This window comes from Paroedura picta, chromosome 2, assembly GCF_049243985.1.
Source record: "Paroedura picta isolate Pp20150507F chromosome 2, Ppicta_v3.0, whole genome shotgun sequence".
Classification (NCBI taxonomy): Eukaryota; Metazoa; Chordata; class Lepidosauria; order Squamata; family Gekkonidae; genus Paroedura; species Paroedura picta.
The window spans coordinates 35,104,849-35,130,561 of record NC_135370.1 but is presented as its reverse complement, the minus strand read 5'-3'; the positions used below and the strand labels follow the sequence as shown (position 1 = coordinate 35,130,561).

Genomic DNA, 25,713 nt, shown 5'->3' with positions numbered 1-25,713 from the left:
CTTGAAAAAATGTTCTCTTTACCAGAGTATACGATATTAGCTGATATTCTAGACGTGATATGAATCAGTTTAACTCTCAGTTTGTGCATCAGCGTGTTTCCATTTGAACTCTTCTGCCCTGTATGGCACACATTATACACTCCATATTTTGCAGATGAAAACAAGGATGCATTTGTAACACCCTCTCACAGTCCCAGTCCCACATCCCCCAAGTCAGCCTTTCTCAACTTTTTTACCCTTGAGAAACCCCTGAAACATTCTTCAGGCTCTGGGAAATCCCAAAAGTGGTGCAATAGTGTAGAACAGGGGTAGTCAAACTGCGGCCCTCCAGATGTTCATGGACTACAATTCCCATGAGCCCCCTGCCAGCATTCGCTGGCAGGGGGCTCATGGGAACTGTAGTCCATGAACATCTGGAGGGCCGCAGTTTGACTACCCCTGGTGTAGAATAAGGTTGGGAAGCACAGCTGTATACATGACAACCCGGGGCCCCTCCCCTCTGCAACCCCTCCAGGCCCATCATTGGCCATTTGGGGGGGTTGGCATGACCATATATGGTCATATCACCTGATACATTTTAAAAAAGATTAACAATGAATTAACTTCCATACATTTTGGAAACCCTTCCAGGACCATGAAATCCCCAGTCTTTCACAAAACCCCGGTTGAGAAAACCTGGTCAAAATTATTATTTAATGTCAGAGCCAGTTTGGTGTAGTGGTTAGGAGTGCAGACTTCTAATCTGGCATGCCAGGTTCGATTCTGCGCTCCCCCACATGCAACCAGCTGGGTGACCTTGGGCTTGCCACAGGCACTGATAAAGCTGTTCTGACCGAGCAGTGATATCAGGGCTCTCTCAGCCTCGCCTACCCCACAGGGTGTCTGTTGTGGGGAGAGGAATGGGAAAGCGACTGTAAGCCGCTTTGAGCCTCCTTCGGGTAGGGAAAAGCGACATATAAGAACCAACTCTTCTTCATTTTTTTCATTTTCCTTTCCTCAGAAACAGCATTTTCTTCCTCAGAATCACAGCACATTTTTCAGCAACTGAGTATCCTACTTTTCTGATTTTTAAAATTAGCATATTATTTTATTGTGTAAGAAGATCTGGATGAAATTCTGGATCTCCTTATAAAATCCTATTTAATAAATACTGTTTAAGCAACCTGCTTGCAGGATTGCAATTTTAAATATGGCTTTAATACTTTACTTTAATTCACACAGCACAAATATTTTATTTATTTGGATCTTTAAACTGCCCTTCCATACGGCTCAGGGTCGTTTATTCTTTATAAAGCTGCCTAATCTTTTCTGTGTGTTCACCCACAAGACCATCTGTGTACACATAGAGGTGTGTATAGTGTGACATACATTTACCAACTCTGGATTGAGAAATTCCTGGAGATCGGAGCCTGGGAAAGGCAATTTTTGGCAGGGAGGGGCCGCTTGCTCCAAGGGGGCTGTGATCTGGAGATTAGCTGTAATCGTGGGAGATCTCCAGGTCTCACCTGGAGGCTGGCAACTGTTGCCATCCTGCGACTCAACCACCACCTTGTGGATCGAGTCCCCCCTCCATGTTTACTCAGAAGCGAATTCCACAGAGGTCCGCGTGCCTTCTTGTTCCCAAGTGGTGTGCAGAAAAAAAGTTTTCACCAGTCTTCCTTTTGGGAAGGAAATCCACTCAACAGCCCGGAAGTCTGAGGCAGTCTGGCCGGGTTCAGATAATGGAACTTTCATTCTTACAGGGCAGAAAGCGAAAGTACAAAGAAGATCATAGAAGCGTCGAACGTGGAATTCGTTTTCAGTCCTCTTCTGGGTCTATTTACTAGTGCAAAAATCCCGCGATTAAAAAAACAACAACAACAACAAGAAAACCCACAGGACTCGGTCTCCCTTCCCCTGCAGGAAGAGGGGGAGTTTCCCTTTTCGCTTGGCTTGCAGGACATTCTGGCTTCTGGCTCCTTGTGGGGGTCTCTTCCCTCCCAGCAGGGGCGTCGGGGGCACGATGCCAGGGGCCTTGCGCTCGCTTGCCCGGCCGGGCAGACTTTGCATCTGGGGGTGGAGGAGAAGGTGGACGGGTGGGGGTGGGGGGCAGAAATCAGCATCCCGCCCCCTCGACAGCCTCCCCCCCCCTTGGAGGGGACCCTCCTGGCGGCCGCGCGGAAGGCAGCCAGGGGGGCGGGCCCGGGCTTTCCCCGCGCTCCCGGCCGGGCTGTGCGCACGCAGGGCGGTCCCGTTTTGGCGGCCCCGACGAGAGGGGCGGGTTGCTCGACTCCTTTGACATTCGCCGGAAGCGACGGGCCAGGACGAGTTCCCCGCGCCGCCGAGCAACGAGGGACGAGCGGCGGGCTTGGGACGGAGGCGGCCGCCGCCAGCGGGTCCCGTGGGGAGGAAGGTAAGGCGGAGCGGCACGTCGGGGCGCCAGGGGGGCGCGCGCCCAGGTGGAGGGCTCCCCGGCGTCGGAGCCAGTGCGCGCCTTGCCTTGCCTTGTCGGCGCCTCTCTCTCCAAGGCTGTGCGCGTCTGTGCGAGGTGCTGGGGGTGGGGGTGGGGGTGGGGGTGGGGGTGGGGGTGGGGGTGGGGGCCCTCTGCTTGTTGGGCTCCGTGTGGGGCTGGCGGCAGGTGGGCTGCGAAGGCGGAGGGCTGTCGGGGGGGGGGGGCTTCCCGGGCATCGCCGACGCGACCCGAAGAGGGGCTCCCTCGCCCGGCGGAAAGGGAGGCTTTACATAAGCGGCCTTTCAGCCAAGCAAAGTTCGCGTCTGGTGGCGCCGTGCAAAAGTTTGCTTCAGGGCCGAAGCTGTCCTGGCCGTGCGCGCGCCGTCGGTTAGTTAGGGCGAAATGGAAACGAGCAGTCCGTAGGTGAGCGGCCTTGTTAGCAGACGGCATAACGAAGATGCTGAACAGAGTCAAGGACCCGATAGGAACAACACGCTCCGTTGATGTGGCCGCCGTGGGTTTGGGTGTATTGGGGGAGGGGGGAGACGTAAGGTGTCCGAAGTGCAGGTGGATGGGCAGGTGGAGCCCTCACTGAGAGGAGCCAAGGGAGACCCCATCTGGCCCTTCTGAAGCATGGAGTCTTCTTCTTCCAAATGGGGCGATTGGCTGTGTGGAATTCTTTCCACGGTTTTTCCAGTAGTGTCCAGAAAATGTATTGATTGCATAGACTGGTTCATTGTCAGGTTGATCGTGAAAGTCATGGAAGGTCTGGTGGGATACATCCAGGGCTTCTTTGCCACGTGTCCCGACAATAGAAAGGTCATCAGTGTATGGCAGGGGTAGTCAAACTGCGGCCCTCCAGATGTCCATGGACTACAATTCCCAGGAGCCCCTGCCAGCAAAAGCTGGCAGGGGCTCCTGGGGATTGTAGTCCATGGACATCTGGAGGGCCGCAGTTTGACTATCCCTGGTGTATGGTATGTATTAGAGAGGTCCGAGTGGGTGGGAGTTGAAGAACCATTGTTCCAAGTCAGTCATAAAGATGTTGGCATGCTATGGAGCCACGCAGGTGCCCATAGCTGTACCCTTGACCTTAAGGAACGGATTGTCATCTTATCTGGAGTGGTTGTGGTGAGAAAAATGGCACTCTTTAGTGATAAAGTCAGCTGTGGTGTCAGAAGCTCCCTATTCCCTATGGCTTGTAATCCATCTTTGCATGCGATGTTGGTGTACAGAGATTCCGCATGTAGGGTGACTAAAACAGTGTTCTTTGGAAGGGCAGTCACAAATAGTCTTTTCCTCAGAAAGTCTGAGGAAATAACTAGGAGAGTTAATGGCATACAGTCCTGGAACAGAGTTGCGATATCTAAACTAGGCATGACTTTCTCAACCAGGGTTTCTTGATGGGTTTCCCAAATGGGTGGGAGTTAATTAATGTTTTTAATATATTTTTTAAATTTGTTAAACATTTATTGGGTGATATGGCTATATATGGCCACATTGACCCTCTACCCCTCCGCAGAATGGCCAATGATAGGCTTGGAGGGGGTGGGAAGGGGAGGTGCCCCAGATAGGCATGTATACAGCTCTGGTTCTCAGCCATATTCTGCACAGTCCTGCCAATTCTTGGTTTTCTCGAAGCCTGAAGAATTTTTCAGGGGTCTCTCAGTGGTAAAAAAGTCGAGAAAGTCTGATCTAGATGTTAATAGTGCTTTGTACCTGAGTCAGTGGGACGACCCGGGTTGCTGTTTTTTTGAATTTTCAGCTAGTTGAAGTACAATTTCTCATCCTTGGAAGCCTCCTCTGTTTGTGAATGGAATTCATTCACTTGCCTTCCTCTTTCACATTTGCACTTACAAAAACCACAGAGAGAGAAATGTTCACGTGCTGTAAGAGCCTGGGAAGATTATTCTAGTAGGCCTTTTGCTGCCTGCTGCAGAATTGAGTGCACCCGAGGCAACCTCACCCTCACCGTGAGTGCAGCGCTGATTAAAGTTATCTTCCCTTCTTATCTGTCTCTGGCTTTTCCCACCCTTTAGGACGCCAGAAAGCTCTTGGAATTGCTACGCTACTGTCCATTTATGGGGCAGCATTTTTCCCCCTCAGGGAAAAGACCTGAGGTCAACAGCCAGAATGCAAAAACTTCTAAATAAAAGCCCAAACAAACAAGGAAAACTTTAGTGTTGGCACTGCTTCTGGAAAAGGATGCTTTTGAAAGTTTATGCTCTGGGAAAGTGGTTCGTTTTCTTTTTGTGTGTGTGTGATTATTCCTTCCCCTAAAAGTAATTTGGGTTTTTAAAAAACATTTTTGACAATGTGGAGCTATTCATGTAAAATTGGAAATAAGGCCCACAGAATTTAGATTTGGCACATGATAGTGTAAGTAGAGGCGGGACGTTACAAAAATCCCACCCTCAATGAGAGCAGAAACATTGATTTGCAAATACTCTTAAGCAAAAGTTTGCAGAATTACAGCCAGATGAAAACTTTGATGTCGCCCTGTCAGGAGCACTTAGGCATTGCCTTTCTGGCAGCCGTGGTACCTTGCATGCCTTCCAAGACTATAAAAAGCACAGGCAGAGCTGGTGTAATATACCAGTTATAAAGTTAAGCCAGGATCTGGGAGATCCAGGTTCAAATTACTGCACTGGCATGAAGCTCGCTTGCTGACTTAGAGCCAGTCCCACACTCTCGGCCTAATTTACCTTGCAGGGTTGTTGTAAGGATAAGATATTTAACAAATCTAAAAAACCTCAGGAGTTCACCAAATGCAGGTTGAGAAAGCCTGCTGGACAGCGTGGGATAGGATTAGAGCTGGCAGATAAATGTTCTCAATCGGCCATGAAGTGCACTGGAGGTTGTTCTTTCAGCCTATGGTTACTTTCTGGATAAAATAGGGAAGGGGAGAGACATGTATGTTGCCTGGTGCTCCTTAGAGCAGTTGTTCTCAACCTGGGGGTTGGGGCCCCCTTTGGGGGTCGAATTACCCTTTCACAGGGGTCATGGCAGGTTAAGCAACTTGGCCAGGGGGGGCACCATCCACACAGCAGCCTTGTGGAGTAGATCGAGATAGAACATTCATCTGTCAGGAGTAGTGGAAAAGAGCCAGATTGGCATGGTGGGACAAGAGGCAGAGCTGAATTGAGAAAGCCCGGGGGGAAAAAACAATTTATATACAATCATGAACAATGGATCTTCATGTCATTGGTCAGTTTCGGTTTAATTTCTGTGAAAGAACACTTGCATAATTTTAGAGCTGGGGGTCACCACCACATGAGGAACTGTATTAAAGGGTCACGGCATTAGGAAGGTTGAGAACTACTGCCTTAGAGGAAGGGTGGCATGAAAATGAGAGAGAAATCTCGTTGCATAATTGAGATGTTTAGTCTTCAAAGTTTCCACGAGACCCCCATTAATTCCTGCTGCAGTTTACTAGCACAGCTGCCCCTTTGGAATTTGTTTAGTGCTGCGGCTCCTACCAAAACTCAAACGATGCAACAGATCTAGCACTTTCTGAGGATAGGGCACATGTATTGCGAACAAAATGGGCATGGTTCTCTTTCTTCCTCCATTCTGTCACATGGGAGAACGAGATCATAACTCACCTTGTTTGGACATTATTTACATGGTTTGAAATTCAGATGTGTATAAGTCTAATGCAGGCCACGTAGGTGCAGAGCCAGTCTGGAGAAAATTTTCACCTGCTCAGTGGAACATTTCAGAGGCAGATAGTGCTTAGAGCAATTAAAGGCGTAGGAAGTATCTACGCATGCCTTCCTAGGATCCCGTCTAGCTCTCCCCTTGCCTTGATACTTCACTTCAGAAAGGACACGGACAAAATTGAGAGGGTGCAAAGGAGAATGATTTGTGGCCTGGGGACCTGGGAGGAAAGGCTGAGGGACTTGGGAATGTTCAGCTGGAGAAGAGGAGGCTGAGAGGGGACAGGATTGCTGTCTTTAAGTATTTAAAAAGTTCCTGTTGGCAGCAGAGGATGGGACCCACAGTAATGGGTTTAAGCTACATGTTGAACAGTACCGATTAGATACCGGTGGAATAATTTCACAATCAGAGTAGTTCAGCAGTGGTATACACTGCCTAAGGAGGTGGTGAGCTCCCCCTTACTGGCAGTCTTCAATCAGCAGCTGGACAGATGCTTATCCTGGCTGCTTTAGGCTGATCTTGCATTGAGCAGGGGGTTGGACTAGATAACCAGGGGCTTGGACTAAATAACCTGTATGGCCCCTTTCAGTTCTATGATCCCATTATACCAGCTGATGTACTGTGCACAGAGTTGAGGGATACAGCTGTATCTGGAATTGAGAGGTGTACACAGATTCCCTTAAAAAAAAAGTAAATTCCCCTAGTGCATTTAATAATACATAAGAAAATAAAACCAATTTTTATAACTCACCCGTTCCCGTAAACTCAGGGTAGATAACAACAATCATTTGAACAATTAAATAACACAACATAATCATGTAATAATCATTAATATTAAAAGCATATTTATTTATATACCCATTTTTAAATCTAATCATTCTAAAAGTCACCTCCGTCGCTCTAGTGAGAGAGTATAATAAGGCTGAGTTTGGTGGTTAAGTTTGGTAGTAATTCAGCTTGGGTCAGGGAGGCCAGAATTGTCATATTTCTGGCCTCTGTCCTAGGCTTAGTGGAACAGCTCTGTTTTACAGGCCGTGCAAAACTGTCCCAAGTCCTGCAAGGTCCTGATCTCACCAGTTAGAGCATTCGACTAGGCCAGGGCCAAAAAGGTTGAGGCGAGTTTAACCTCTTTGGGGCAAAGGATCTTGAGCACATTTTACTCAGTAGACCTTAGTCTCCTTTGCACAGGGAAGAGAAGGGGGAAACAGCATGCCTGTTTCCTCAGAGTTGATCCATGTAGGAAATCCAAGCTAGAGCATTCTGAACAGAGTACTATCCAGCCTCTGTTTGAAAGCTGCCAAGGAAGGGGAACCAACCCACCCTCTCTAGTGCCAGTTTCATGTCTATAGTTCAGTGCCTATAGTTTCCCACTGTCTATAGTTTCCCACTGTACTTCCCCGTAGCATTTGGTGTATCCATACACTTCCTGGGTTTTCTTTTACTTTTCTGACCTGTTTTGCTGGTAAATTTTGGGAAAGACTACAGCAAAGCTTGGATTGCTGCTTTGTGAGTGGGAGGGATAAATTTTTCCTTGTTCCCAGGACACATGGCAGCCTCTTTTTCCTACGTCTACCCCATGCCAGCAATTTCCTACTCCTGCTCCTGCTCCTGGGGGCTTTCTGGTTTTTTTTAAAATTGGGAACTGGATATCCTGATTTCATCATAACAATCTGTGTATCTCTCACAATCTGTGTATCTGTGTAGCTTTCATTTATTAAAATAGTAGTGGTTGTCCCTCTTTGGGTTGGAGAGGTATAAGGAGAAAGGCATATCTGTGCAATGAAAGGGGATAGAGATGTCATTTAAAAAACGACAAAGCAAAAAGCTGGGAATCCTGATAACCTGCTACACAGATTATTGTAAGGATTTTCAGTTTCAGATTGTCAAATTGCTCATCCAGTTAGGAAGCTTTTTTTAATGTTAACTTAATCTGCATTCCAATAATTTTAGCTTTATTTTCTGCAGCTCCATGCCCATAGTGGACTGGATCAGGAATTTAATATACATGCTTTGCTTTGTATTTCGTGAGGATCTAAAGAGCTTTGGGAGCAATACCCTTATAATTACAGTATGACAGATGAGCTTGACATAGTATCTGTCTGAGCCACCTTTTGGGTTTCCTGTTCGTCCAAGGCAGGTCCAGCATTGCAGGGTACGAATGTTCATCCTCAATCATATCTCTGATGTTGTAAAATTTGGCTGTTTAGGCCAGGCTTTCTCAACCAGGGTATTGTGAAGTCCTAGGGTTTCTTGACAGCTCTGGAAGGGTTTTCTGGATGGATGGGAATTAACAGTTAATATTTTTAAAATGTGTTAAAATTTTATTTATTTATTATTGAGTGATATACCATATACAATCTTGACCCGCCTCCCCCCCCCAAAAAAAAAATGGCCAGTGATGGGCCTGGAGGGAGGATGGGTGTGTACACAGCTATGCTTCCCAACCATATTCTATAGGATCTTGTCACTTCTGAGATTTCTCCAAGTCCCAAGAATGGGTCAGGGATTTCTCAATGGTAAAAAAGTTGAGAAAGGCTGGTTTAGACAAAACAAGAAATATCAGCAAAAAAAGAGGATGTTCTAAAAATAATGTCTTTAATTTTTAAACTGAAGATCAACATGCTTAGTTACCATTCCTGTATTTTGAAATGTTAGTAAACCTGGATTTTTTTGGAAAATTAGATACATTCTTGGATCCCTTCTTTCTGTCTTCCTGCTACCCCCCCCCCCCAAAAAAAAAGTGCACTATAAAATGTGACTTGTGGAGGACAAGGTAACTTCAGGAAAAAATATTAGTAATTAATTGGGGGGGGGCAAGTATGAGGTCTGTAGCAGAAAGATGTGAAAATTACCCCCTATCCATCAGCAGGAATCCTGAACAAGAATCAACCCAACATTTATAAGCAACTTTCTTTGACTTTGGAGACTAAGCATTAAAAAATCTTTCCTCTGCTCCCCCACCCCCTTTAGAAAGCTTTCAAAGACTGATTCCTGCCAGAATGATATGGCATATAGAATTTATATGTCAGTATAATAAAGTGCCTCTTGTGGCGCAGAATGGTAAGGCAGCAGACATGCAGTCTGAAAGCTTTGCTCATGAGGCTGGGAGTTCAATCCCAGCAGCTGGCTCAAGGTTGACTCAGCCTTCCATCCTTCCGAGGTCAGTAAAATAAGTACCCAGCTTGCTGGGGGGTAAATGGTAATGACTGGGGAAGGCACTGGCAAACCACCCCGTATTGAGTCTGCCATGAAAACGCTGGAGGGCGTCACCCCAAGGGTCAGACATGACTCGGTGCTTGCACAGGGGATACCTTTACCTTTACCTTCATAATAAAGTGATCCTAAATAAATTGAAGCTGTATTGAATACTTTTTGAGCCAAGTTTTCTTGTAAATTTTCCCCATAATAGATCGCTCTTATTAATAGGCAGAATACAGCAGGGATTATTTTCCTTTCTGTTTGGGCAAGTTTTGTTTCAGGGTGCTTCAAAAGAACTGCATCTGAAATCTCAAGAGCTAAGTGTAATAGTGGAGTCACAGATCTGAATCTTGGATGGTCAAAGTTCTCGAAAGCTGTTCTTCTAAACAAGGAAATTTGGCACATTTCTGCAGTATGTTTAAAGTCAGCACAGACGTTATACTGCTTTATTGGCAATAACTTGGCATATGACCTCTCTAAGGAAGCACTGGAAATGGCTTTGTGTTTTGTTTCTTTTCATTTGAATCTAGGCTGAAAAGGGGAAATTAGGGGGAAGTCATGTAGTGGCTTGATTGTTTGAAAGTATATGATGATAACCAGATGCCTTTTTGTGTTTAAGTAAATCTGTTAGGATGAGATCTAACACATCACGTTGAGGGGATTGATGGTTTATATAGTTTATATTGACAGATGCTGAGGTGTTAGGATATATTATTTTCATGTAACAATGACCAGATAATTTTCACTTAATGTAATGTATCTTGCTTGCCATTATGCAGCCAGATATAATTTGGTGTATAAAAGTTAGCACAAAAAAAGGCAACTATTTTTGATTTGTGCAGGAATCCCCAACCTGAGGCCCACAGGCTGCATATGTTGTTGGTTGTCAAGGCAAAACATTTTGATTTTTTTCCCTTTGGCATTAGATGAGAGCAATGACATTATAGATAGTGCTCAACTACTAATTTTTATCAGGGGGATAGATTCCAGCTTCAGAATTACAGAAGAGTTGTGTGCACTGCAGAATTTGAAAGGCATCACAACTGCAGAAAACATATTCTTGAAGGTGTGTAAATCAGTAGAAAATCTTGGTCTGAGTTGGGATAAATTGAAAAGGGTCATAACTGATGGTGCAAGAAATATGGTGGGAAGTAAAACTGGTGTAGTTGCAAAAATCAATGAAGAGATGTTGAAATTAAACAGTACACTTCCTATGCAATTTCACTGCATCATCTATCAGCAAGTCCTGTGTAGTAAGATTCTTCAGTGGGAAAGTGTGATTTCGTATTGTTGTATCTAGCATTAATTACACCAGGCATCATGGCCTTGCTCATCATCAGTTTCAAAATTTTCTCTTAGAGGTAGATGCAGAATATGGGGGAAGTCAGATGGCTTAGCAGAGGCAAAGTCCTCAACTGCTTTTTTCAGTTGTCATCATGAAACTGATGTCTTTCTTAAGGAGAAAGGAAAAGGTCAAGAAGCACTTTCTGATCCTGAATGGATTTTTGATTTGGCATTTTAAATAGATATCACAGAGGATCTGAACAGTTTGAATCTAAGATTGCAGGGGAAAGGGAAGCTTGTGCGTGACATGTATGTGAAATGAAACATTTTTGTGTATGAAACTAAACATTTTTGTGAAGCAAGTTAGTGAAGGTAACTTTTCAAACTTCTCATGCTGCAATGAACTAAAAATTGAGAAGTATGGGAATATACAATTCAATGTTGAAAGACACATCAAAGCACTGAACCTATTGCAGGTGGAATTTCAGAACAGATTCACTGATTGCCATAAGCTTGGAAAGGAAATAAGAATGTTTGAGAATCCATTTGAAGAAGCACCAGAAGAAACAAGTAACTTTTTAAAAGATGGAACTAATTGATATGCAAGCCAGTGATCATCTCAGAGACATTTACAAAGAAAATAGTATATTAGATTTCTGTTCTGGTCTACCTGATATATTTATCAACCTAAAGACATCTGTGGCAGGCATGTTCACAGTCTTTGGCACCACATCCGTCTGAATAATGCTTTTCCAAAATGAAAATTGTGAAATTAAAGTGTAGGTCAAGGCTTACAGATGAACATTTACATGACATTTTAAGAGTGCCTGTCACAAACCTTGACTTGGACATCAATTCCTTGGCTAACAGAAAACAGCCACAAAAATCACACTGACAAGGCAAGCATGTGTAGCTAAATAAAAGGATTCCACAGCAAAATATTGTTCCACAATGGATTGCATTAAAGTTAACATTTCTTCATTTACCTTTGAATATTTACTTTTGATCTAAATAAGTAGGTTAATTATTTTGTTACATTTTGGTTTAAGATGTGGCCCTCTTTAGGTACTGGGCACACTAATGCGTCCCCCATGTGCCAAAAGGTTGGGGAACCCTGTGCTAAAGAATGTATGTAAATGAAAAAGCTGTAAAGCTAGGGGTGCACATCCAACATAGTGAAAGAGCTATAACGGACAATCTAATATTTAATGTGTGTATGTATTCACAAAGAGATCATAATCCCAATACGTTTCAAGATCAAGCTTATTCATACAACAAAATGGCACATTTAAAATTTATTTATTTTATTTATAATTTGATTTCTAGCCCTCCTCTCCCAGCAAACTGGCTTGCAGCGGTTTACAGCATATTTAAAAATTATATAAAAATCTCATAACAGTAAAATCCCCAAACAAAAATACAATTGAACAATAAAGGTAAAGGTCAAGGTATCCCCTGTGCAAGCACCGGGTCATGTTTGACTCTTGGGGTGACGCCCTCTAGTGTTTTCATGGCAGACTCAATATGGGGTGGTTTGCCACTGCCTTCCCCAGTCATTACCGTTTACCCCCCAGCAGCAAGCTGGGTACTCATTTTACCGACCTCGGAAGGATAGAAGGCTGAGTCAACCTTGAGACGGCTGCTGGGATCGAACTCATGGGCAGAATAAGATACAATAAAACAAGATGCCGGTACAATGGAAAGATCTCCCAAGCCTCCAATGCAGCCAGTTTGGTGGGTTGGCATGGCTAGGGATATAGATTGCAACAGGGTAGTTCTATATGGTCAAATACCCAAGAACCAGGGGGCGGGGGGAGTTTGAAATTCCCCAGTACTCATTACGCCTGGTACAAATATCACATTTGCCATTGGACTCAAATTTTGTTGTACTACTTGAGACCATCACGGCCATCCACTTGAATCTAAGCTTATTCATAATGTGATAATACATTGCAGCTCATTTCTAACTGTGCTTGAACTGAAACTGGGAAGTTCAGTGTAGCGCTAGTTTGCAGAGAGGATTGTCTTAAGATAGGTTATGTCTAGCTAGTTTCTGCCAAGGCTGTATAATCATAACGGCTTATTTTATAGCCACTGTTTGCATTCTGCCATCAGGAAGGCCTCTCCGTGGGCTGATCCTCAAGTGGCTTGCATTTAAACTATAGAGTAGCGATCCCCAACCTGTGGTCTGCGGACCACATGTGGTCCGTCAAATAACTGGAGGTGGGCCGCAAAGGACACCTTCTCCCCACCCCTGGCCCTTTACTTCATCCACGATCCGGCAGGCGCACATGGGACTATCTCGTTGCAGAGAAACAAGCTCAGGGTTCCCATTGATTTGTCATTGTCATGAGTTAAAATTTCCATGAAAATAAAATGTTCCTTATGTTCATTGTTGTGGCGTGTCTGTATCTTATTTTGAAGGGATGTTTAAACATTACCATAGCGATCAGAGAGCGTTAGGGCAGTGGTTGAGAGTAGAGGAGTAAACTACCCCCCCCCACCGGGCCTCAGTAAAAGGCGTTGAGTGGTCCCCGGTGAGTGGTCCCAGGCGTTGAGTGGCCCCTGGTGATAAAAAGGTTGGGGACCACTGCTATAGAGCACTTCCAACTTAAAAAAGAAGTCATTTCACCTGTATTAAGAACCCTCTTTAAAAGCAGCATTTCACAAGTGTTCCGGTTCACCTAACGTCCTGTTGAAAATACTCGTCTGTGCCTTCCTAAATACCTAGCGTGATGGGCTGTAATGACTCTATCAGAAAGGAATCCTACAAGGATATCGTGACACAGAAGATGGCCTTGGTGTAGTGGATAGGAGTGCAGACTTCTAATCTAGTGAGCCGGGTTCAATTCTGCACTCCCCCACATGCAGCCGGCTGAGTGATCTTGGGCTTGGAGCAACACTGATAAAGCTGTTCTGACCGAGCAGTGATAAATATCAGGGCTCTCTCAACCTCACTCACCTCACAGCGTGTCTGTTGTGGGGAGAGGAAGGAGATTGTAAGCCGCTTTGAGACTCCTTCAGGTAGAGAAAAGCGGCATATAAGAGCCAACTCTTCTTCTTCTTCTACTGTGGTGGTGGAAAGTGCTGTCAAATCGTAGCCAACTTATGGTGACCCTGTCGGGTTTTCCGTGCAAGAGAGGTGGTGGTTTGCTGCTGCCTGCCTCTGTGTGTAAAGTGTAGGTCAAGAGCCTCTTGTGGCGCAGAGTGGTAAGGCAGCCGTCTGAAAGCTTTGCCCATGAGGCTGGGAGTTCAATCCCAGCAGCCGGCTCAAGGTTGACTCAGCCTTCCATCCTTCCGAGGTCGGTAAAATGAGTACCCAGCTTGCTGGGGGGTAAAACGGTAATGACTGGGGAAGGCACTGGCAAACCACCCCGTATTGAGTCTACCATGAAAACGCTAGAGGGCGTCACCCCAAGGGTCAGACATGACTCGGTGCTTGCACAGGGGATACCTTTACCTTTACCTTTTACCCTCTGTGTAGCAATCGCGGCCTTCTTGGGTCTCCCATCTGAGTACTAGTCTGGGCCGACTCAGCTTGATTCTGAGACCTAAGGAGATGAGGCTGGCTTAGGCCATCTAGGTTGGGGCTCACCATTCTATCTGGTAACATTTAAAACAGTTACTTCCCTCACTGTATTTTCTCCCCAAAGCCTCTGTGTCTTTCTTGCGAGAGACTAACGCCAGGTTTGATTGAGGGGGAGAGAGTCAATAGCATGTTTTTTTCCCCCATCCAGAGAAAGAGTGTGTGTTTACATGAAAGAAGTGTGGAGAGGTGGGTTGGGAAAGTTGCTGGCGCTACTGTTTTCACAGCCAGAGCAAAGGGATGTGTGATTGTGCTATCTCCTCACTATAGAGTAGAGAAGATGGAGTAGCAGCTTGAAAGGGGAGGTCCAGAAATTGATTACAGCAGGCCTGGAAGAAGGGGGCAAGAGCTACTTTAATTTACTTTTAGAGGCATTGGTTGCCCCTGAGTGACCTTCTGCCCACCCCTGCTGTACAACGTTTCAGAACAGGACCGTTTCCGCACTGGAGTTTCCACACCGGGCTGCAGGCCAGAGCAGGAGATAGGGCTTGAGGAATTTCCAAATACGTACCTGCTTCTGGACAATACGCTTTGTTGGTGTGGGAAACCTCTGGCCTAGATCTTAATTTTCTGAGTTGAAGCCAAGCGTTGCAGATTGATCCAGAAAAGTCTACAAACACACAAGCACACGCATCAAAAACTATTTTGTGGCACAGTGGAACAGGTGCTTTTTAAATGTTAAAAGCTTCCCATTCTGATCGTCAGGAGAAAGTTCTTAGTTCCAAAAAAACAACAACCAGGAGGTGACTTTTATATTTATTTACGGTAATTTATCTAGGTACATATCCTGCTTTCGACATTGTATTCCCCTCTTCTGTTTTCTCATCACAACAACTGGCGTCAAACTGGGGATTCTGGCAGGCGATTTAATTGCTACATTCCGCCCACAAAAAATGTTCATTAGCACACGCATTCAGATGTTATCGTTCTGTGGCCTAAACAGTGTCCACCCCATCCCACTTCACAATCTGGTTACCAGGAGACAATTCTTGTTTGCCACAGGCTACAAACCTAACCTCTTCATATCAGTCCTGTTAATTCCCCCAACTTCAAGAAAGGTAGAATTCAGCTTCTTACCATTTTTCACAAGGAAGGAAGGTGAGAAAACCTGTAACCTCTTTACGGCACTGTTCATTTCATCGCTGAACATTTCCTTTTCCTATGCTGATAATTCTCAGTTTGGGGTGAAGGAAGCTGCAGTTCCAGCTGGGCATAAATGCAAGATATCAGATAACAGGTACCCCACCGAGCACACATTTAACTATGTTGAACTGAGCGTGTGTTGTTGTTAAAGAGTCGGACAGACAAAGCACACACAACAATAGGCAACTGGGCATAAAATCAAAATATGAAATGCAACAAAAGATCTCTCAGATCCTTTTTCGCTTTGGTGTGAAAGTCAACACTTTCTAAGATACATTAAAAAAATAATTACCAGTAAAGGGACAAATCGCCCCCAAACCCCCCATGCAGAATATAAGTTCGCTTCTTGCGTTTTCTGACTCATGGGCCATGTTAACTTATTTAGATCAAAATTGAAGTTCAGTTCATCACATAGAGACACTTCTAAAAGAAACCATCACCTTATGAAAACAGTGTAATTTCTTTTCATAAGGTATGACAGGAACTTTTCCCTTAAATGTGTGTCGTATGCTGAGCTGCTAATCTGCAGCAGGCAACAAAGCCAGTTGTCATAATCTCCCCCCACTGCTTTTCACAATAGTAGCTAGGAGCGCCATTGTGTTTTGGCCAACGAGAAGACAGTGGGACTTGGAAAGCAGGTTCAGGTTGTTGGTTTCAAAGGATACCACTTCTTGAAAATTATCAGCAAAAAGTGGAGATACAGACTTTTAATATGGAATGAATGAAATGTTTCATGTTTTTTTTTCCAGAAGAGTCCCTTGATTTTGGTAAAGCTTGATCCTAACATGTCAGGATTTGGCGTCTTCTTGTAGTCCATGTGAGCGTCTGGGATGAGGAATTGTTTTGCTAGCTTCATGCCAAAATCAGGAGGGTAGCTGAGCCATGGTAAGACAGAGCTCTTTTTGGAGGATCCGGGGTGATTCTGCACTTTGTTTTTTCCATTGTCCATCCTGCTGAATTCCAATCAATTTGAACCTGGGTCCTTCTCCTTCCTCCCCCGCGCTTGAATTGAAAGAAAGCCTTCTGAATTTGACTGGGGAAGCTCAGAGGGGGGAGAGGAGCACTGGTCGTGAAGCTGAACTACTTTTCCTGAACTGATGGGGAGTTGTCAGGTGAAGTCCAGCTGGCACTAGTGCTTTATTTCTTCTCTTTTGACTCCTGAGCAAGGAGCTTCCTCTAAGATAACAAGGCAGATTTCTTCTGAGAGAAGTATGGGCTTCTGGAGTGCAGTCACTTTAAAACAGAGAGGGAAGCCTTGCAACCAGGAACCATGAACTCTTTGAACTGATGCTCTGGCCAACCAGGGAAGACTGCTTTGGAGCAGGAAGTTTACTTGCAAAAAGCAATACTTACTGATGGCTGTTTTTCAACTATCGCAGCTTATATCCACTCCTGGATATCACAGGGGGAAGAAGAAGAATTCTTATATGTCGCTTTTCTCTACCCAAAGGAGTCTCAAAGCTGTTTACAATTGCCTTCCCTTTCCTCCCCCCACAACAGACACCCTGTTAGGTAGGTGGAGCTTAGGGAGCCCTGGTATTACTGCTCCGTCAGAACAGCTTTATCAGTGTTCTGACAAGTTCAGGGTCATCCAGCTGGCTGCATGTGGAGGAGTGCGGAATCAAACCCGGTTCGCCAGATTAGAAGTCTGCACTTCTAACCACTACACCAAGCTGGCTCTTGGATAGGGTCACTGTGGATGGGGTAGGATCACTGCAGATCAATCAGGTATGTTGCAGAGGGGAAATTTAGAGCACCCAAAATCAAAATGGAAATTGAATTCAGTGTAGAGGGGAGGGATTTATTCGGGCTGGGAGTGGATAAAAAGCCCCGTGCAGACCCAGGTATGGTAATGTTAGTTGAAATGTCTTTGAGTCCCATTTCTCTAAAGTATTAGGATCTCTGTGCTTACTGTTAATGCTGTACTGCACATGGTCTATGCAGGTACTCTGCATGTGCAGTTAAGTGTGTTCAAGCCAGGCGGCAGGTTCAGGAAGCTGCTGGTTGTATTTGTAGAATCAGTGTCTGAGCAGAACCATCCCTGATGAACAGAGTTTATGGAATAGCAGCACTGCTGTAGGAGCCTCTTGTGGCGCAGAGTGGTAAGGCAGCTGTCTGAAAGCTTTGCCCATGAGGCTGGGAGTTCAATCCCAGCAGCCGGCTCAAGGTTGACTCAGCCTTCCATCCTTCCGAGGTTGGTAAAATGAGTACCCAGCTTGCTTGCTGGGGGGTAAACGGTAATGACTGAGGAAGGCACTGGCAAACCACTCCGTATTGAGTCTGCCATGAAAACGCTGGAGGGCATCACCTCAAGGGTCAGACATGACCCGGTGCTTGCACAGGGGATATCTTTACCTTTTTTAGCACTGCTGTGCAAAAATAAATTATACATATACACACAGCAAATGCAGGATGTGTGGCCAAGGACAACTCCCCCCCCCCTTTACCTCCATCCTTTGGATGCCAGGCCATCAGCACCTTTCCAGATTTTTTTGGAGCCTAAGCCAAACAGTTGCCTACCCCATCACTAGTCCGTTCTTCACCATCTGCATTCTGAACTGTCTTTTGCACCTAGGCTAAAATAACATAGTTGCACAATTTTATAGTCTGGGAATCCAATCTGTAATGAATTAGGTTAATGGACTGCGTCTACTGTTTTCCTTTTTGCAGAAAGCAGTCGAACAAAGGGGCTACCATCAACCAGTTACTGATATCTGTGCCAGTCTTTTTACCTAGAGATTGCAGCAATTTCACTGTGCCGTTAAGCTGTTAAATCTAATACTCATCTGCTGTCCATAAAAATACATGCCCATGTATTGTCCTTAAAATGCCACACGACACTCCATTGTATTTGTTGCGAGGTTTTAACATGACTCCCCTCTTACACAGGATTTGACCTGCATATCGTCCTTTGGCCAGTACTAAAACCTAGCTGTCATTTTGATTTCTGATTCGCTGACTGGGAGGTTTTGCCTTCTTGGGTGTTCAATCAAAAGGTGAGGCGGAGAATGGTATGTGCAAGTCTGTTTCCTCACAGTATTAAACAAAACAAAGTGCACCCTTGCCATTGCAGGTTTCCCTAATAAATGAGAAAAAAAGTCAACAGAAAATCTTGGTGAAAAGAGAAAGGGGCTTTTTGCACGCCTTCAAAATCGCACAATGGTTACTAATTGAAAACGCTATTGATTTGCCATAACGCACGACGTCACCGACAATCTGCCACACACCTGGAACCAATCTGCAAAAAGCGCTTCCTTGTAGCGCTTTCAGGGAAATCCCCAAAAGTGGATTCACCCTCCGGAAAGCGATACACTCCTGCAACCAATCTGCAACAGTAGCGAAAAAGACCTGTGCGTTAACATTGTTGCGGTTTCTACAAAGTCCCTGTCAGGATTGTAGAATCTCTGTCATAAATTAGCCTGAGTTCCTCCATGTCAGTTATATTACTAGATGGGGCCCGGCGCCTGCTAGTCCCGGCCTTGTAGTTTGTAAGCAATAAAATAGAATAGTGATGTTATGTTAACCTTATCTTGTTATGGGCGGAAAGGGTTGTTTGTCACCTCTTTCAAGGATGGGAGTTTGGAATCCTGTTTTGCTTTCACATATGTCTTTTCTCACTCACCTCCCCCCCTTGGGAACTGTCAAGTTTTGGGCGGGAGAAATGTATTGATAAGCTGAGGCAAATCTGGCTTCTAGTCAGATTTGACTTTTCAGTCCACTGCGTGTAGTGCTAATCAATAAAACTATTTTTCTTTTGAATAAGTTTTGTTGTGAGTTTCCTGTGCGCTTGACATCAAGTCAAATCTCACAACTCCTTTCACCTGCAAAATGCAGGGCGAGGGACATACTTTTTCTGAACCGGGAGAGGGCCTGGATTGGGACCTCTCCCAGGCCGAAGGTGCTGGTGCGGGGCCGCCCAGCTCGGCCATGATGCGGGCTGTCTCGGGGGCAACCCCGGGGCCCGAGGAATTTTTGGAACGTCACATCACCCAGCGCAGGCGATTGTCAAAATACGACCGCCCTACTGGGGATGAACGGTGGCCGGAGCACCTGGGACTGCCTAGCTACGCGCTGGAGCCTGTGGGTGAGACACAGGACTTGCAGTACAAGCTGGACAGGGTGACTAACTGGCTGCAGGACCTCTCGGGTCGGCTGGATCCGGAGGAGAGACGCCGAACACAACGCCTGCTAAAGGACGTGCTCGGTGGGGGTGCACACGATACCAGTGCGCGGAGAGAGAGCGGTGGGTTTGCACTGCAGGAACACGGCATGGCGGCCGCGCAAGCAACGACGGAGGCGGCTGAGGCGCTGGCCAGAGCCCGGGCTCAGCTAGAAATCGAAGCAGAGGCGGAAGCACGCGCAAGAGCGCAGAGGGAGAGAGAAGACGAAGGTGAGGAACGAGAGGACGAAGGCGGCGCCGGCGGCGACGGTGCTGGTGGAGACGGCGCGGACGGAGGCGAGGACGCAGCAGCGGCGGCAGCGGCACGGGCAGCGGCGGACGTCGCGGGAGCCGAGGCGGCGGCAGCAGCGGCGGCGCGTGAGGCAGCGCGAGCGGCCGCGCGGGCGGCAGCAGCGGCGCAGGCAGCGGAACGAGCGAGAGCGGCGGCTGGGAGAGGGCGAGGCATTGGCCGGGGTGCAAGACCCCCGGCCCCGGCCCCAGCACCGGCGGACTGGGGCCCAGGGCGCCTACCTGCCCACCTCCGTGGAGTGGAAATGCGGAACACCTATAAGTTCAAGGCAAAGTTTTCTGGGGACCCCTCCGATTTCCCCACGTTCCTGGTGCACCTCCAAGCCTACATGATGGACATGGGGTTCACTTTCCAAGACGACGCCGAACGGGTGCGTTTCGTGGGGCAAGCCCTGGAGGGCAAAGCCGCCAAATGGTTCGTGGATTTGTACCGTTACCACCCCCAAGCTACCCGCGACTACAACCATTTCATGAGGGCCCTGCGCCAGATGTACGTGGAACCGTTTGAACGGGAGACTGCGGAGAAGAAACTCCGGGCTCACCGGCAAGGAAAATTGTCAGTGGTTGAGTACGCCAGGGAATTTAAGGAGTTGGCTTCCTCTGTGCCGGACTGGACGGAGCCCCAACGTGTGCTGGCGTTTGTGGGGGGCCTCAATCCCACTCTGGCTGACAAGTGCCTCCTCCTGGAAGACCCACTCACTGTCGAAGGGTGGGTCCAGCTGGCCGGAGAAATGGAAAACCGCTTGGAGCGGGCCTCAATGGTGCAAGCACTGGCCGGGAAAACCATGGCGAAGACTTCCACCCCGGTGAAGACCAAGCCCCGAACCAAATTGGAACCGGCGGAGCGCACTCGGCGCATGGAGAAAGGGCTGTGCTTGGGATGTGGCCAAGCCGGGCACTTCCTCGCACACTGCCCAACGAAAGCGGCATCAACCCCGAAAGCTGCGAGCGGCGCCCCATCGAAAGCCCCGCCTGCCAAGAAAACCACCACGAAGAAAAGCGCCAAATCCCTCCTGGTACCAGTGGCTGCCGTACCGGCGGTGGACGACTCGGAGGAGGGAAGCGGGCTGGAGGACGAGGATCAAGCTGAGGAGCAGTCGGGAAACGAGGACGGTCTGCTGTAAAGGCGCCCCGCCAGCAGGCCGCCAACAGGGGCAAACGCGTGGTGAGTGATTCCCCCTTGCTACTCCTACCGGCCAACCTTTCTAACCCCAAGTCGGGAAAGACGGTGGGAATCCGCTGTATCGTGGACTCGGGGTGCACCCAATCCCTAGTGAGCCCGGCACTGGCCGAGACTTTGGGGGTGGGGAAGGTGGCACTGAAGGAACCCTTGCCAATCACCCAGTTAGATGGGAAATGCGCTCCCGGAGGGGAAGCTACGGCAAGAACTCGCCCCATGGACTTGGACATAGAAAGACATTGGGAGCAAATCCAACCTTTGGTGGCCCCTCACTCTGCCTTCCCTTGCGTGTTGGGGTTGGATTGGCTGAGGGAACACGATCCCCTTGTGAAGTGGAAGAAAGGGACTGTGGAATTTACCTCCGCCGCCTGCGAGCAGCACACGCGGCAGCAGGGTCCTACGAAATCCGGGGTGGTGGCTGCTTTGGGAGTAGGGGTGGACGCGCTCCCTCCTGAATATCGGGACTTTGGTGATGTGTTCGCGGAGGTGGAGTGCAACCAGCTCCCCCCCCACCGCAAAACTGACTGTGCCATCGAATTAAAGAAAGGAGAGCCTCTCCCCAAAGCCAAACTTTATTCCATGAGCCCGCGGGAGATGGCAGAGCTTAGAGAATTTCTGGATAAAAACCTAGCAAGGGGTTTTATTAGACCAGCCACATCTTCCTTGGCAGCCCCGGTCCTTTTCGTAAAAAAGAAGGACGGTTCGCTGCGGTTGTGTACCGACTACCGCGGGTTGAACGCGGTCTCCACCTGCAACGCCTACCCGCTTCCCCTGATAAAAGACTTATTGGGCCACTTGGGGAAGGCGCGCGTGTTCACGAAACTGGACTTAAGGGAAGCCTATTACCGAGTTCGAATCAAGAAGGGGCATGAATATTTAACAGCTTTTAATACGCCCCTGGGGCAGTTTGAATACACCGTAATGCCGTTCGGCCTCGCCGGCGCTCCGGGCGTGTTCATGAATATGATAAATGAAATTATGCATGATTTATTGTACCAAGGGGTGTTGGTTTACATTGATGATATTCTTGTGTACTCAGAGAATGTTGAGAGTCATTCTAAGCTGGTCCGCGAAGTGCTCCGCCGCTTGCGGAAGCACCACTTGTTTGCTAAACTGTCAAAATGTGAGTTCCACCGCGATGCAGTGGAGTTTTTGGGGTTCCGGGTCTCCCAGGCGGGGATCGAGATGGACCCTGGCAAAGTGCGTGATTTGCTGGTGTGGGAACCTCCCCGCACTAGGAGGCAATTACAAAGTTTCCTAGGATTCGCCAATTTTTACAGGACCTTCATTCCCAACTTTGCTAAGGTTGCGCTGCCCCTCACTGACTTGTTAAAAACCAAAGGGGGGAAGACAGCTAGCCGACCTGGGGCGCCTCTCCCTTGGACTCCCTCCTGTCAGGAGGCATTTGACAAACTAAAACTGTTATTTACGTCTGAACCTGTGTTGGCCCATGCCGACCCCTCTAAGCAATTTACAGTACAAGTAGATTCTTCGGACGTAGCAATGGGGGCCGTGATCCTCCAAGAGGGGGGGGACGGGAAATTGCACCCCCTGGCCTATTTATCAAAGAAATTTTCAGCTGCGGAAAGAAATTGGGCAATTTGGGAAAAAGAGGCGGCTGCAGTGAAATTGGCCCTTTCCACTTGGCGGCATTGGCTGGAGGGGTCAGCGATCCCGTTTGTAGTCTGGACAGATCATAAAAACCTTCAGGCACTCAAGCAGCCCCGCTCGCTTTCGGCCAAGCAAATGAGATGGGCGGAGTTTTTTGCTCGTTTCAACTTCTCCCTAAAGCATCTTCCTGGCAAACTGAATTTTTTGGCGGATGCACTATCGCGCCTGCCTCAGTACAATAGCAAACGAGACCCATTGGTAGATACCGTCTTTACCCCCGCCCAACTGGGGATGGCCGCTGTGACGCGCAGCCACACAAAGACTGATACGCCCATCCCAGGGGGCTGGGTCCAAAAGGAGTTGTCAACTGACCCAGAGTTTTGCTCCCTCCGCCCTGATCTGTCTGAGAAGGGGGGGCTCTTTTTCAAAGGCGAAAGACTCTTTGTGCCTGCCGTGGCCCGGGGAAAAGTTTTGAAACTTTGCCACGATGCAAAAACCGCTGGACATTTTGGTTTTGTGAAAACTCTGCACCTGGTCAGGAGACAGTACTGGTGGCCATCCTTACGTAAAGATGTGGAGAAATATGTGCAGGGGTGCCCCATTTGTATTGCCTCGAAACCAATTGGGGGCAAGAAGAAGGGACTTTTGCAACCACAGCCCACCCCCTCACGTCCATGGACTGATGTGACTATGGACTTTATTACAGACCTTCCCCCCCAGCCAAGGGAACACTGTTATATGGGTAGTAGTGGATGCTTTCTCCAAACAGGCTCATTTCATCCCCTGTACGGGCGTGCCCTCAGCACCAAGACTGGCCTCTCTATTTATTAAACACGTGGTACGTCTGCACGGGATCCCGACACGTGTTTTGACGGATCGGGGCCCCCAGTTCGTTTCCAAGTTCTGGAGGGAGCTTCTTAAACTATTAGGTGTGGAGCAAGGTGTGGAGCAAGTAAACAGTATTTACGCTGTTTCATCAATCACCAGCAGGATGACTGGGTTTCCTTGCTGCCACTTGCTGAGTTCGCCTATAACAATGGAGTCCACTCCTCAACTGGGGTATCGCCTTTCAAGGTGGTGTACGGAACTGATTTAATGTCAGCCCCCACCTGGGGGCTTAGCTCCACGGAGGTTCCTGACATAAACAAATGGGCAGCATCCATCAGTATGGGCTGGCCAGATATCGTTGCTAGCCTCAAAGAAGCCAAACATGCCTATAAGGCTCAAGCTGATAAGAAGAGGGTACCTGCCCCTGATTGGAAAGTGGGTGACCTAGCCTACCTGTCTACTAAGAACTTAAGGTGTCAGCAGAAGTCCAAGAAACTTGGCCCAAAGTATGTGGGGCCATTTAAAGTGGTGAAACTGATAAATAATGTGACTGTGGAGCTAGCTTTGCCAAAAACTTATAGGACTGTGCATCCGGTTTTTCATTCCAGCCTGCTGCGAAGAGCTCCAGCCCCGGACGAGTGGCACCCTCCTCCATCTATGCCTGTTCCAATTTACATCGATAAGGACACCCACTATGAAGTCAACCAAATCTTAGACTCTCGATTGCATAAGGGTCGCCTTCAATATTTGGTCGATTGGAAGGATTTCCCCTCTGGGGATAAAGAGTGGGTTGAGGCTGGGAATGTGAAGGCACCCCGCCTTCTCCGGGCTTTCCATCGAGCATTCCCTGATTGTCCTCGCCCGGTTGATGCCGGCTAGGTGGGGGAGTGAAGTTAGTTTTAATGCGGAGGGATGTCAGGATTGTAGAATCTCTGTCATAAATTAGCCTGAGTTCCTCCATGTCAGTTATATTACTAGATGGGGCCCGGCGCCTGCTAGTCCCGGCCTTGTAGTTTGTAAGCAATAAAATAGAATAGTGATGTTATGTTAACCTTATCTTGTTATGGGCGGAAAGGGTTGTTTGTCACCTCTTTCAAGGATGGGAGTTTGGAATCCTGTTTTGCTTTCACATATGTCTTTTCTCACTCACCTCCCCCCCTTGGGAACTGTCAAGTTTTGGGCGGGAGAAATGTATTGATAAGCTGAGGCAAATCTGGCTTCTAGTCAGATTTGACTTTTCAGTCCACTGCGTGTAGTGCTAATCAATAAAACTATTTTTCTTTTGAATAAGTTTTGTTGTGAGTTTCCTGTGCGCTTGACAGTCCCTCCCCCTGGCTGTCTTCTCTGATCTTCCGGCGAAGCGATCGCCATTTTTTTTTCTCCGAGCGAGCGGGGATAAACGCACCAGCGAGCCTCTTCTGTTTAGAGGCTTCCCTGGCTTCAGTCCTTCCCCTTTAGTCACTAAGCACAAACCACAGAAAAGCCCGTTTGCTGAAATAAAGTCCCTTTATTTTTTACACATTAATTCAGCCGAAAATCGGGCCCGTGAGAGGGGGGGGGTTTCACTCGGAGGAAGCGTGGCAACGATCAAACGACAGCTCAAACACACCAGGCAGCTGGATGGGTCTCTCCGTTGCAACGAATCTACCCAGATTCGTTGCTATGGGTGTGTTTTTTATAAAAAAAAAACCTTTCTTAAAGGGAAAGGGGCTGTTTGGGAGCATGCTAACGGCTGCCCATTGGCTGCTTGACGGCCAGGGGCGGGACGAGCTTGGCAATAGCGCTTCCTTTCTAGCGATTTCTGCCGAGACCGGAAGCTTGTGGGAAACGCTACAAAACGCAACTGGATTCCACTACAAAGGCAGGTATGCATAACGATGAATTCCACTACTTTAAATGGCGATTTTTCATTCAGTGACCAATTTGCAACAAAGATCCCGGTGCGTAAAGCCCCAAAAAATTTCAGCTGTACCCAGTTTGTCACCAAGTCCTAGCTTCAGCTTGGATGGTTTCAGTTACTAACATTGTTGTTTGTGTTGAAAAATCTAAAGCATGGGGCAGGGGGGGAATAGTTTTTGAGCTTCTGGGCATCTTTGGAATTCTGACACAGGGTGATGAGCACAACAACAAAATGTCTGCTGCAAGAAGCAACACTACAAATGCAGGAAAAGTCCGTGCCAGGAAGAAGAGGGATAATTTAAAAATACAGTGTGTGTGTGTGTGTGTGTGGGGGGGGGATAAAAAATAAAACACACACCTTGGTGGCAACTGCCACAGAAACAATGCATTTTAACCTGTATCACTGATCAGATCTTCAGTGGCCA

At 47.4% G+C, this 25,713-nt stretch overlaps 2 protein-coding genes across 3 annotated transcripts in view; both read left to right on the top strand.

The window, feature by feature from the left end:
• The first annotated feature begins 2,100 nt into the window (after nt 1-2,100).
• MAP3K20 (mitogen-activated protein kinase kinase kinase 20) overlaps nt 2,101-25,713 on the top strand; it is a 146,938-nt gene continuing 123,325 nt past the window's right edge. The window contains exon 1 of one of the 2 annotated variants that reach the window (XM_077319696.1): nt 2,101-2,392. The gene's annotated coding sequence lies outside the window, so the exon portion shown is untranslated. The remainder of the gene's footprint in view (nt 2,393-25,713) is intronic. The other variant, XM_077319698.1, reaches the window with a different exon arrangement.
• LOC143829206 (uncharacterized) lies at nt 19,036-24,628 on the top strand. The gene is made up of 2 exons (XM_077319694.1): nt 19,036-20,935; nt 23,998-24,628. The coding sequence occupies exon 1, from the start codon at nt 19,131-19,133 to the stop codon at nt 20,892-20,894; it is 1,764 nt and encodes a 587-aa protein (XP_077175809.1). The 5' UTR covers nt 19,036-19,130; the 3' UTR covers nt 20,895-20,935; nt 23,998-24,628.